Genomic DNA, 14,523 nt, shown 5'->3' on the forward strand with positions numbered 1-14,523 from the left:
GGATGTACCAAGCAGACCAGTGTTCTGCTCAGGGAGACTGATTCCGCATTGCCACTTAATGCAAAAAATTACTACACCTACCTGGTGCCAAATTTTCTCCTCTGTCAATCAGCCTGAGCAACTGCTGTTAGACTCTGACCCTAATTACTAAACCATAAACCATTCTACCCCACTTTGCTCTCTCGAAGTGCCAAGAGTCCTCTGACATTAACCACATTTTCTTCCTTCTTTACTTCCATTACTTCTTGTGTGCTCTGCCCATGACTGAGGGAGAGCTGAGTCTGACAAAGTCGGGTTGATTTTTTTCACATTCAGTGCTGAGCTCCCTATTAACATCTCTAACTTCAAGTCAGTAACTTGAGCTTTGTCCAAAACTCCTTGTGTGTAAGGAAAGCCACCAGGGACCAGCTCCTCTCGCAAAGAGTAACAGCATGAAAGTACTGATTGCTTTTGCAAAACCTGACAGTGATATTATAAAGTACTACCATTCTAGCAATTGCATAAATTGCATATAAATGGGACAATTAAAATGTGTTAATTTGTTTTAGAACCATCAAGTTACACTGGAGCCTTTTAAATTAAAGATATAGTGAACTTAGCTGCCTTCAACACTAACAACAAGGATGATATAGCAGGCTGGGCTTTGGCTGTAAAACAGGGGACTATGGAAGTGTGGTTGAAATTATCATGCCTGAGTACTGATGTCATGTACTGATGAGTATGTGCTGTACCAAATAATACAAATTCTTTTTCCCAGTCAGTAAAACATATCTGCAAATATTCAATGTTATTTTTCCCCTGGCAATTTAAAAAATTTAGTTTTAGCATATTGCATTGTTTCTATACTAAATAGAACTCCAAGAACAAAAGTGTTTCTGTATTGCATAAAATCATTTTGGTCTGAATGTTCTTTAGCCTATTTTCTTCCTAAACTATTGTTTAGAAGTCATGCTAGACATACACCATCCAAAACATAATATATTTGGTCTATAGCTCTGTATTTTCTTTTAAACCACTATTCTCCTGTGATGACATGGGCTGCATATGGTGACTTACACTTTTCCAGACAAATGTCTGTACCTATAACATGCATCTGCTGAAGACTGTCTTCAATCATGTGAACTCTGTACAAGCAAAACATGTGTTTCTTGGTCTTATATTCTCCTGCAGGGTTGTCATTCAAAACAGATTTTGATTGCACTACAATGCGACGTATTCATGTTTTTGTCATAAAACTAAGAGTTTTTTTTGTTTGTTTCCCCTGTAGTTGTCAGTAAACTGCCTTAATTGATTTGGTCAAATTTCAAGACAGAAGCTACGTAACAAAATAAAGGGGGGTAGTTCTTTGAAAGAGCATCAGAGAAAGAGAAGAAACTACAAAGTCTTTCATTAACACTTTTTCATCAGTACTTCTGACAAGGGCCTGTAGTGACAGGATAAGGGGGAATGACTTTAAACTGACAAGGCCTGGATTATATATTGGGAAGAAGTTCTTCCCCATGAGGGTGCTGAGGCCCTGGCACAGGTTACCCAGAGAAGCTGTGGCTGCCCCATCCCTGGCAGTGTTCAAGGCCAGGTTGGATAGAGCTTGGAGCAACCTGGTCTAGTGGAAGGGGTCCCTGTCTGTGACAGGGGGCTGGAACTGGATAAGCTGTAAGGTCCTTTCCAACCCAAACCAGTCTGGGATTCTACGATTTCTATGAAGTTCTTTTTCCTTTAGCGGCAAGTCTTGAAACTACAGGGAAGATCCCCCTGCAAAGGACAATCTGTCTCTCTCTATATATGTATACATAAATATATATATAAAGCTTTTAAAATATTTAAAAAAAAAATTTACGTAGCCTTTTACAATTTCATATTTCATTGATAAATTGCTCCACATGGCAGGGAAAAATGGAACATTAATTAAAGGAAATGGGCCAACTTCCACTCTCTTATTTCTGAAGCATCAGTAATAAGATGGTGATTTAACCTAGCAGACAGACCTTTTGGTTAGAGTCTTCAGCTGATTCCTGCATTCAGCAAAGTACTGCCAGTAGAAAGCCATCATTCTTCTAGATACTACACTGGGGCCAGATGTCTCTTGGCACATTTAGGTTTCTAGCTTGAACCTAGGACTGCCGAAATAAGCCTTCTCTGATGGAATGGGGAAACACTGCTAAATAATTGTTTCCTTCTAGTTGTACAATATTTTCATGTTCAGAGGTGTAATGACTCTTTTATACTGTGATTTTACAGTCTCAGTGTGTACTGTCTGGCATGTTGGCTGGCTGTTTTAACCTGTTATCTCTTTTCCCTTTCATTATAAAGACCAACTTGGCAAGTGCAAGACAAAGCAGCTGCTAACAATGTAGCTTATACAACCGGGAAACTATGTTTTCACACTGATTACCCTGTTCTGCAGCATCCACCTGGGGTAAGGCGAATCTACCGACTTCTTCACAACACAAAAGGGAAAGGGAAATGTTCCTATAGCATGAAATATGGTTAGCGTTCAGTAACTCTGAATTTTGTCTTAAAAGAGCAATGTAAACATAACAATATATTAATCATACAACAATTTATATACACATGGGTATGCACTATATCATAGAATGATGGAATGATTTGGATTGGAAGGGACCTTAAAGCTCATCCAATTCCAACTTCCTGGCACGGGCAGGGACAACCTCCACTAGACCAGGATGCTCAAAGCCCCATCCAATATACATTATGGTGCAAGTTCTGCAAAACAAAACCACTATGTATCCCACAATTTTTAAATGAAATTCATGGATTATTGAGATTACCACCATATGAGAAAACACTAGTGTCCTATATGTGCCTTTGATAATGTTTTCATTATATTTAAAAAATTGTCTAAATGCTATAGTCAAGTTGTGACATTTCAGGATTCATCTGTTCACCTCAGGATGGGACTGTATTAGAAGACATATGATTAAGATTTTATATTCTCTTTTCTGTGAATTGATTGACATTAGACATTTATTTGCCATTTCATAGCAGACAAAAAAAGGGGCATTCTGTAAAGCTGGACAACAACCACAGACAATATGCTTTCACCTAGTCCCTGTCGCATTAAAGTCTAATGCACATTCATCGTAAATCTGCAAAGGAGTAGGAACAGGTACAAAGGAACAAAGATAATCCTGGAAAAGTCTGCATCTGTAAAACTTCCCCTTCTAGTCTTGTGGAATACTTTGTATCTGTTGTTTCTATAGTCATTTATCCACAAGTACCAAATACTTCACACTAACATCACCTTTTAAAATCATTCAGATACTGGTTCATTAATGTGAAGTAAGAATGGAACAGGGCTTTATTAATAGAGAGCAGATGTGAATTACCTCATTGTATTATCTGTGCCAAAGCCCACACTCTGCTATGAAATATTAGAACATAACCTTTCTCATTCAAACGTGCTTGTAAGAAATGAAAGTATTAAAGTACATCGAGTTATTTTGAACATTATTCTGAGCTCTTAAGATGTACTTCTTACAAATATTTGAAGAAATGGTTTTAAATGGATGACGATTAGCTTCAGAACTGTCCCATAAAAATGGTTTTAGGATTTCCTAGATTTTGATCTGGCAACTATTTTTCCATGAGAGATTCTGATTAAAACCAAATCAAAACAACAAACAACCGATGATTAGATCTAGCACAAATATTAGCTCTCTAGAATGTAAACTGAATTATCCTTTTGAACTTTTCCAGAGTTATTTTCCATGAAGTACGTTACTGCAGCTCTCCTTAGCACTGCCAAACTGTGCTCGTCCGATGCAAGGGCAGCTGAAGCCACAAAAGAAAAGAGCTTGTTGCCTTGTGCTCTCTTCAGGGGGAGCCCTGAGACCCCATGCCCCAGGCTTGTTGGCCAAAAGGAGCATGGCAGGAGGGCAGAATGCTGCTTCATCGCATGATTTAACTAGATATGTCCTTTCCAACAAGTCCTCCTTCTGTGCTGTCAGTTATTTCAATTTCCCCCATCATCACCATCACCAAGGTCTGCAGGTCTAGCTGGTGAGGTGATTCTGGGATGAAGCCTGTTCTCTGCTCCTTTTTCTCCTCCCACTTTGTTTGTTTTGGGTTGGTTTTGTATTGGGTTTCTTGGGTGACGGGGGAAGGGTAGTGTTTTTATTGCTTTTCTGGGGGGTTTTTTTGTTTGTTTGTTTAGTTGTTTTTTTTTTTCTCCTAATCATCTCAGAAATAGTTCACCATCATGGAAAGGAAAGGTGGAGCTGCTACCACTGGTAGGACAGATGTGTTTTGTGCGGTTTGGCCAAGATGAACGGCTGCACTTTGTGTGAGCTGGACTTTCTAACACCACTGGGAGTTTTACTGCTTGTGTCTGTAGCTCACTCAGATTTACAGTGATGCCACCCAGAGCCCAATTTAGGCTTTCTGTTCTGTCTTACACCTTGGCAATTTCACTACAAAATTAAATGAAACTGTCTTAATCCTATTTTATCATAGAGGTACTGAGCCTGTTGCCTTCTGTGACAGCCACCTTTCCCCTGCTGTGAGCAGATAACTCACAGCAGGTTTTGTTTCTGCAAGAGAAAGCTAATCCTCCTTGTTGAGCTAAAACTGCATTTAAAATTACATGACTGCCACAAAGAGGGACTCAAAGGACAGAAGTGAGAACAGAGCTTTGCAGTTGACTCGCAGGTTGCAAGCATTAGAAGACAAGCCACATGGGATGGATTTATGAACATGCTGCTTTAATTTTCTGCCTTTGTGATAGTGGTGGCAGAGTGCAGTGAAGCTGCAGCAATGGGAACTGTCTTTCACCAAAAAGCAAACTCGGCCAAAAAGCCAGAACCACAAATATAAAGAAACTGATACTAATGAACTGTTAAATATGCAAGCTAATTCTTGCTTATAATGAGATGTTAATTTTTTCCAGGTTCAGTTTCTCCACTGTATAAAGCAAACAGCCACTGGAGGTGAAACTGAAGTTGTAGATGGATTTCATGCATGCAATAAGCTGAAGCAACAAAATCCTCAGGCATATCAGATCCTGTCCTCTACTGCTGTAGATTATACAGATGTTGGGAGGGACTACTGTGATTTTGCTGTGCAATGTAAACAAAGGATTATAGAGTGAGCAGTTTCAACATGGGAAAATAAAATCCCTTTTGTACGGCGAGTTTTGTCTGCTCCTGCCACCTTGTGGGGAAACACTGGTTTAACTTGATCTGTAGTTATTTTCGGGGGGGGGGGGGGGGGGGGGGCGAGATTTACGTGGTTTTGGCTTTGAAGCAATTAGATTAAGAACTATATGCTAGAAAAAGATCAAATGCAAATGTTTATAATCTCTTCTGAATTTAAAAAGCTTATGATTCTACAATTAAAGATTATAGAAAATATAATTTTAAGTTAATTAAATGTCTACATTTTCTCCTGATTATCCTTAATTAGGCTTAATTATAAAATCCAGTGCAATAATAATCTGAATTTCACTATAGAAACATACTGAAATTCCAGCAGGAGAGTGCAGATGTTGTTTAACCATCTTAAAGTGTTTCAGTAGCATAATACACGCCTTTTCCTTTCCTTCTCTGTTTCCTAGTGTGGATTCCAGAGGCCAAGCAGTTCGCATCAATTATAATAATGCAACAAGAGACACAGTGTTTGACATACCAGCTGAAAAAGTGAGGCCATTTTATGCAGCTCTAAAGGAATTCAATGATTTATTAAACAGTGCAGAGCTCAAGTTTACTCACAAGCTGAAACCAGGTCAGCAAGTTGCTTCTCCTTGCAATGATTCTGCAAATGTTTTTCCTAGCAGTCAAAACACTTGAGCACTGTTAGCACTGGTACTGAGAGGAGACTTCAGTCCTTCCAGTACCCATGGTATTTCATACCATGTCTTTACATTCATCTCACAGATTTCTTTTGCCATTGCTACACTATAAAGTAAAAGAAAAAAAAGAGCCGAGGAAGGGGACACACGAGATGACAGTCTGTCTATTGATGAGTCCAATGCATCTTTATACTACATCAAAAACCAATATCCATAGGAAATTGCAACTTGCCATATCAGTAGTACCACAGATGGGAAATACCAGGTTTAAGACTGCTGTGCCACCCCAGTTCGGTGCCTGTTCATTAAATGATACACAATCACATACTTTTTCCTCTGCTCCACTTGATGCAGAGTATGGACATTAAGCCAAATGATATGGAGGTGGTTGTGGTGGTTATGACACTTTATTAGTGGGGCACCTTCCCAATGGCTGCAGGAACTGCAGAATATTTGGAAGATGATACAGATGCACAATGTGCATAATGCCCAAGGAAGCTGAGCAGCACCAGTCTTTGCTTAGCCACCCAACGCCAGTGTAATTAATGCAGGACGAATTACTGAAGGCCTTTGCTGCTGTGCTGCTTCTTCTGGGTGGCCCATGCAAGACATTTGGAGGCAGATTTGCAGATGTGTTTAGTGCTCTAAACTTCAGCTCTAGTTGTACAGGGCTGTGTTTTGAACATAAAACATGCTGTGAAAATGCCCCTTACTCTTTAAAGTCTGTGCATCTATTTAACTACTTTGGCCTTACTCTCTGTTCTTTCATTCCCCAGCTATAAAATAAAGATATGAATAGTCCCTCATCTCTCAAAAGATGCTACAAAAGTAAATTCATTAGTGTATCTGACTGCTTCATGTACTACGATGACAGCGTCTTTAAAATGTTGATGAGGAAATAAATCTCCTGTATTGCAAACATGAGATAATTTATAAGATCACATAATAAATAATAAACAAAAGTACATCACATTACATTAGTACCATCTACCCCATCATTTAATGCACCAAAATGGTGGTAGAGGTGAGCGGGAGAAGGGAAGACATACTCTAAGGATATTTAACTAGAGATTTATCGTAACAGTGGAACACAAGGGAGAAAAATTAAAATGGCATGCTCGCCTTCATGATGCGAGTTCCTAACTTTCAATGGCTTGACTTTGTTCTCACAGAGGTCTCTTGAGGAGGACAGCAATGAAGGATATGTATAGTATGAATAATACCAGACTGATAATTAATACCAGATCAGCTTTCACCCTTTTTTTTCTTCCTGTGGATTGGCTGCAGTTGCCTTTCCCTTCAAGGCCTGCTTTTCTCAGAGTGGACTCCCCTACCACTCCTGGTTATGCCAGACAAGGAGCGGAGGTCGAAAGCGACCTCCTTTCTCTAGTTGAGAATGACCAGCTAAATTAAAATTACTGTGTCGTTGCTGTGTATCTCCAGCCGAGCTGCTTTAAATTATTGCTACCTAACTGATGATAGAAGTCTATCTCCATGTTATCTGTCTGAAGGAATCAACTGTAACACACCGAATATTAATCATCTCTTTACAGGAGACATACTGACATTTGATAACTGGCGTGTGCTTCATGGTCGCCAAAGCTACCCATCGGGTTCAGAAGTGACTCGTCACCTAGAAGGTGCCTATGCAGACTGGGATGTGGTCATGTCAAGACTCCGGCTCCTAAGGAAAAGGGTACTGAAGAGGGACTGAGCTTTCTTCTAACTAGAATAAGCAAAACGTAGATTGTCTAACTTTAATAATGACAAAAAACAATTAAAAAAAAACAATAAAAAGTTTGTTTTCAGATGCTAACAACACAAGTGTATTTTTAAATTCCATAAGAAACCTGTCATTCATAACAATTTAAGATTTTTCTATGTCTCTGAATCCATAAAATGCATTGCTACCTCTGCCAGTTTAATTGCTTTTTAAAATCAGTGTACAAAATGGTTTGAAAGATTATCACTTTACTGGACTGACTGAGTATCCCAATGCCTTCTGTGGCCTCTACAAATATACCTGCCCTCCCCAGGAAGCTTGGAAGGCAGCATCAAAAAAGAGCTTAAATTGTTATCTATTAAAGGTTTGTTATCAACAGCACCTTCCTTTATTTCAGAGAGGCATTCTTTATTGCATAAATCATAACTAGAATTCATTATCAAAATTAACAACCTTTGCTGTGGAATGAATTCCATATACACACTTTTCTAGGCAGAACTCCACTTTAATACAAGATCTCATTCAACAAATGTTATATTCCACATATCCTGCTGTGTATGTGATGATTATCACAGCCACAAATCATTGCTCCTACATTTCAAAGTCCACAAGCTCAGAAATGATTGATCTACCAGAGAACGTGTCGTATTAATTTTCCTCTGCATTAGGAATACAAATAAATCTCAGTGTGGAGGTCACAGATAGGGTCAGAAATCCCATCAGGCACTGTGCACAGACATAATTAAGATCTGCAGGGCAGACAGACTTTGGAGTAAATTCAAGAGGAGGAATGCTGATACTGCTTAGCAGCTATAAACCACAGAGCACAAGAGGTGGTTATTGACTCAGTACCTGACAGAGAAGTGGTGACTGAACTCAGACCCATTTTTGTTACACCAAAAACATGAGCATGCCTCTGACAGACTTGGTCTGCAGGATGTTTTCCTTTTGGTTGTATTTTGAGGAGAGATGACACTATGTAAGAATTGCTGCAGCTGAAGTAGTAGGTTTGTTTTTCGTTGAGTGTTTTTTTCCAATATTCAGATGCCAAATTGAAAGAGAAATTATTAAACCTCACTTGTTTTTATACAAAAGAATATGTCCCTGAGTTTATTTGTCACTGTCTCTATAGCTGTGGAGTTAACAGGACAGCCTCTCACTGTGCTGAGAGCCTAATAAGATAACCACACCTCCACCCTCAAAACTGCTCTGTTCAACCATTTTCAAACTCTTCCTTGAAAGTCAAATAAATACTAGTTTATTCCTAGGAGGCTAAAACAATAGGATTGTAAAACCTCACATAAGTGATACCCTAACATCAGCCTGCAAACACTTCCATAGCTTCTACTCATCATTTACAGGCAACAGATATCCCAGCCGAATAAACAAATAAAACTAAATAAGGCTTTGATCATGACCTAGCACAGGGCATTCAAATCCATTCCCCTTTATAGTGAATAGTGAAATGTTTTTATCAAAGTTATGGCATTAAGACATGGCATAACAATGCTGGCTTTTAATGGAAATTTGTTTAATAACTAATTTTGGAAACATGAGAAAAGTATTTTTTGCCTTTGCTATAAAACGGGGAAAAGATGAGGAAAGGTTAACGCCTGTATTCTGCAAGACACCAGCACTACTGTGTTTCACTGTGATATTTTCCATACAACAATAGAAGGAAGACTGCAGTTTGTAACTTCAAAACAAGACATCTTGGGCTTTATACTGGTGGTTAGGAGGGAAGAGATATTTTCTGCTTTTATTCTGTACTTTTCTAAAAACTGTTTTATTCACATTTATTGACATTTCTGCTTATTAAAAACTACTGTGGAACTGATTACTGTTTTGGGTTCATATCTAATCTCATAGATAACAACTTGTACAAAGATGTGAAGACATTATTGTTATTTAAAAGTGTTTGTAAATACAATTACCTGACTGCTTCCTACCATCCATCTGCCTCATATTTTCCCACCACTTAAAATATATGGATTAGGGACTACATTAAGGCCAGTTTGGGCAGGACTTGGAGAAAACTGGTCTAGTGGAAGGTGTCCCTGCCCATGGCAGGGGGTTGGAACTGGATGAGCTTTAAGGTCCCTTCCAACCCAAACTAGTCTGTGATTGTGTGATTAGACCTGCATCCACTCAGGTTTGTTCTGTATACTTAACATACAGTTAAAATACAGCAAAACCCACAGCTTTGAACAGCTGCTGGGAAAATAAAACAAAAAGTCAAAACCAAACCCAACTGTCCAACCAGCCACAGCCCTGCAGAGAAGGACTTGGGGGTGTTAGTTGATGAGAAAATGAACATGAGCTAGCTTCAGCCCAGAAACCACCAGTGTGTTGGGCTACATCAAAAGGAGCATGACCAGCAGGTCAAAGGAGGGGATCTTGCCACTCTTTCTGCTCTCATGAAACCCCACCTGGAGTATTGTGTGCAGTTCCGGTGTCCTCAAAATAAAAAGGACATGGAACTGCTGGAACAAGCCCAGAGGAAGGCCACGAGGATGATCAGGGGACTGGAGCACCTCCTATATGAAGACAGGCTGAGGAAGTTGGGGCTGTTCAGGCTGGAGAAGAGAAGGCTGTGTGGAGACCTCCTAGCAGCCTTCCAGTATCTGAAGGGGGCCTATAAGGATGCTGGGGAGGGACTCTTCATCAGGGACTGTAGTGACAGGACAAGGAGTGATGGGTTCAAACTTAAACAGGGGAAGTTCAGGTTAGATATAAGGAAGAAGTTCTTTACTGTGAGGGTGGTGAGGCACTGGCACAGGCTGCCCAAAGAAGTGGTAAATGCCCCATCCCTGGCGGCGTTCAATGCCAGGCTGAACAGAGCCTTGGGCGACGTGGTCCAGGGTGAGGCATCCCTGCCCATGGCAGGCGGTTGGAACTAGATGATCTTCAGGTCCTTTCCAACCTTAACTACTCAATGATAATAATTAATCAAGGCTTTCAATGGCTCTAATTTTGCACTGCTGGGATTTGTCAGTGAAGCTTTTAACATTTCCCTGTTAAAAGCTCACCCAGGAAAACCCTGAAGTTCATAACTTTATGCCTGAGATATGCCTGAAAGGTGTGCTTTATACACCCTCACTTTCTTGAACTGTCTACATTTTCCAAAAATACCAATGTTATATAAATAAGATAATAATTATTTAAAAGGCAGTTTTGCACGTAGCAGGCATACACCACATACACAGGGAAGAGAGGCAGGTGTAGGAGTGCTACAGCAGCAGAATCACCCTGCCTGCATGCAATGTGCAGCATATAAATCCTTCACAATTATATATAAATATAATTCAAGCTAATGTATATTCAATAAAGTACTGCGTATAGAATGAAGTACAAATAATGGTCAAAACTGTTCATGAGTGGAAATGTGAAGACCTGTGCAAACCAAATCTAACCTCTGCTGCACCACTGTGGGGCACTATACACAGTATAACGGGGGAAGGGTCAGACTACCCATATTAACCTGATGCACAACCAAAACACAGGTTTCTGGCTGCAAACCTGCTGCTCAACTTCTAGGATCCAGCTACTATCTACATCACAACTTAATCCTAAACATCTTTCCATATTACCATAGTTGCACAACGAAAGAGAATATTTCTGTAACTGTCTGCAAAGTAGATTTCCTACTGAGTTTACTGATTCCTAGTCAGGCTAAGTAATGGAGGAAGCCCCACATGGGTTTATTTCCCCTTCCTCTCCAAATCCACACTGAAGAATGTGATTGCAAAGCTTTCAGACAGGTCTAGCTTCTGCCCTGCCTGCAATACTGACATGTGCAGGTTACCCCAGCCATGGCTAACAGGCCCAACAGCCTCTACCATTTTACAGCAGCAAGAAAAATTAGTTGGTTTTAGGTGTTTGCAAGACAATTCTGAAGAAGCTTGGGGCTATATACAGAGGGTTCTAATGGACATGATTTCACTTAGCCAGTAGTCCAGGAACAAGAATGCCTTGTTACCCTTGTGCCAGTCATGATACATCAATAACCCAGCCTGTGGTCAGACACTGCATCTAGTGGGCTCACAGCACGGGTGGAGAAACAAAAAAAAACACGTATCCATTTTGCTATTTGCAAATGCTTGTTCTCTTTTGTCTTAGCTTTCTTCTCCTGCCATTGCATTTTGTAGCAATTGAAGTTGGATCCAACCCCATGGCACTGTTTCCATGTACATTTTTAAATATATTTTTATATATCAGATTTCCAGGTAGTTTTTAAAGCTTGAGGAAAGCAAGTAGTGTTTGGGGCATATCGGTACACTCACACCTCCATGGCTTACTTCAACACAGGTCTGCTTTAGCCACTGCTGAGCTACCCGCAGCATGTGCCAACTTGCTTTGGCTGGGTGGACAGTAAACCTGAGTGCAGAGAGATTTCCAAGCACTTGCTGTGGGAAGAAAACTGGACTAGCTGCTCAGCTTTGCAAGTTGAAATATATTGCTACATATAAGTCCAGAGTTATTTAAAATGTTATTTGTATATATATATGTACACCATGTATGTACAGTAGGCACTAGCTGCTCCTTAATGCTCTTCAGGTACGTAAAAAGGCATTTGGCAATTAAGCTCACACTCCTTTGGTACTTTCAGGTTCATTTGCTTTATTCATTTTTACTGTAGGTTGGAGAAGTAGTTTCAGTCATTAAAATAACAATCACTTTGTGACTGATTCTTCCTTACTCCAAAATACCATCAGCTTCTACGTTACTTTTACAAGAGCACATGCTGCTGCTTAAAATTCACACTTCTGTAATTTCACAGCAAATTAAATGCACCCTTTCATCACAAATGCAAATATATTACTTCTGTGTGCTGGTTTTGGCTGGAAAATATGTATTTATTCTTCACTGTGTTTTCCTCTGAAACAAATCAGAGAAAGTGCTTTGCAATCTTGTCTCAAATTCTCCCTAAGACAAATAAGTTTTTATTCTATCTACACATACATAAAGCTAACCGTCACCTCAGGGCAAGTCCGTATTTGAAAGATTCATGCTGGAAATCTGAAATCACTTTTAGTAAAAGCTAACATAATAAATATATTTATACACACATTTTAAACTGTCAGCAAAAATCCCCCCACCCTGTTGTGCCAGTCCAGTAGCACACAACAGACTGAAACACAGAAAGAGCACAAAAATCCCCTTTAAAAAACAAATATAGACAAAAAGTCCACTGTGGAGGCAGTGTTCTCACAGGAGAATGGATAATTGGTACATAAACTCTGAAAATCCTGAAAGATACAGCAAGGCCATGAGAAGCCCAAGGAAGCTTAAGCAAGCAAGATAAGAGGCTGGAATTCACCGAGTTAATGAGAACTGTGGACTGTTGGCAAGCTTTCGAGGTCAAGTTCTCACACCTGTGCTTAACCAATTATATGTTAATCACTAAGGGTCTTCAAGACATGTATCCAATCATAATATGCCAAATCACTGTAAGGGCATGTAAGAAACAGTATTTAAGGGGTTAAGGCTTTGTAATAAACGGCTTTTTGTCTGATCATATTGATCTCTGACTGAGTCCATATATATTCTGCGGCAGTCCACCCCACATATAAACGAAAAGGAAAATAACTCACAACTGCTCACACAAAACCTATTTGTCTATGCAACATCTGATTAAAGTCTAGGAAAGGAAATTATCAAAGCCAGGGAACTAACTACATCAGCTATAGAAAATAGCCATAGGATTAGACTTTAACTATAGCGCAGACATAGCAGCTATATGGGATGTTTCCAACTAAAACCATTCTCATTATTGGACACAGGATGAGATCTAAGAGAAGTGGATGAGGGCATTTTACAGCCACCCTTCCTGCCCTGGTGCTGCTGCTGTGAGGACCAAGGTGTGGGCAGGATGGTGGTACCACTCCTCCTGGAGGAACAGGGAGAAGAGAGGGTACCTCCCAGTCTCCTTCAACATCTCCTGCAGGATGGTGCTGGGGAACAGAACACACCTGGAGCAAAAAAAAATTACTGTTTTCTCTGGCTACTTACAAGGATCTTCAGCAGAGCCATGGCAATTCAGTGGCCACAAGGCTGCTCCGCATTTTGTCAAGGGCATCTGGTCAGTGAAAGGGTTAGGAGCTGCTTTTGGGATCTTTGGTAGGATATGAGCTGATTTAGTTAGCAGAATATATTTAAAGTCGAATGTCTCATGTATTTTTAATAGCATTTTTAAATATGTGTCTGTGGCCAATAACTTTAAAGCAGGCAGAGGATTTTCTTTGTTGCCATGCCACGATACATGTCTTTTTGTCATTTACTCAAGCAAAATAAGGCAGGAGGTCTAACATGTGGATAGCAGAGCGTGGTTTCTCTGTCATACTTTCTTTTCAAGCAGCCATTTAGATCAATAACTACTCGTGTTGGCAGTAATCAAGCTATGTATCTCTTTCAAGTTATTTCTGGAAGCATTAAAAGCAGCAAAGAACACAGAGCAACGGACATGGAGAAGACGCAGCAATTCTCAGAGTATGTCATACTCAGATTCTGAAATCTTGGCCTGCTGTTTTTTCTTTAATCAAACTGGCATGTCATTAGGAAAATGTGCCATATAATGCCCTTGAAAGGAAGCGGGTGAGGAGCAGGGTGCTGCAGCGAGCTCTGTAGTAGCATACCTCTGAAACGCTGCTTGTGATGGACAAGCTGGTTTAACTCTCAGTTTTCATCCATTGCCATTCTTTTCATCATTATGAATTGAAAAAGCATAATTTAATTGGTTTCTCATAATGAGTAACTGTCAAAGCTAAAGGAACCAGCAGTGTCAGAGGGCAAAACATTGTCTCTTATAATGTGCTTCACTCACCTCCAGAGCTAAGCATTTACTTCTGACTTTTTTTTCCTAGTCAGGTTAATTCTTCTTGAGTAAGAAGCTGCAGCAAAGGCGTAACCTCTGGGGTACTTCAGAGTCTGCTTCTGGCTACATGTGCTGTGGGAACAGCTCCTTTCCCACTGTGGGATTTAACCAGCCTAGCAG

At 40.0% G+C, this 14,523-nt stretch overlaps 1 protein-coding gene and 1 long non-coding RNA gene across 2 annotated transcripts in view; one reads left to right on the top strand and one right to left on the bottom strand.

Moving 5' to 3' along the window:
- Positions 1 to 9,366, top strand: part of BBOX1 (gamma-butyrobetaine hydroxylase 1) — a 29,275-nt gene extending 19,909 nt beyond the window's left edge. The window contains exons 4-7 of the mRNA XM_062614219.1: positions 2,311 to 2,416; positions 4,907 to 5,103; positions 5,573 to 5,739; positions 7,360 to 9,366. Of these exons, the coding sequence (XP_062470203.1) occupies positions 2,311 to 2,416; positions 4,907 to 5,103; positions 5,573 to 5,739; positions 7,360 to 7,520 (631 nt within the window). The 3' untranslated portion in view covers positions 7,521 to 9,366. The remainder of the gene's footprint in view (positions 1 to 2,310; positions 2,417 to 4,906; positions 5,104 to 5,572; positions 5,740 to 7,359) is intronic.
- Positions 1 to 14,523, bottom strand: part of LOC134161423 (uncharacterized) — a 29,596-nt gene that overhangs the window by 949 nt on the left and 14,124 nt on the right. The window lies entirely within an intron of this gene.

The sequence above is a fragment of the Pezoporus occidentalis genome, unplaced genomic scaffold (assembly GCF_034315485.1).
Source record: "Pezoporus occidentalis ecotype Australia unplaced genomic scaffold, CSIRO_AGI_Poc_V1 ctg173, whole genome shotgun sequence".
Taxonomy (NCBI): Eukaryota; Metazoa; Chordata; class Aves; order Psittaciformes; family Psittacidae; genus Pezoporus; species Pezoporus occidentalis.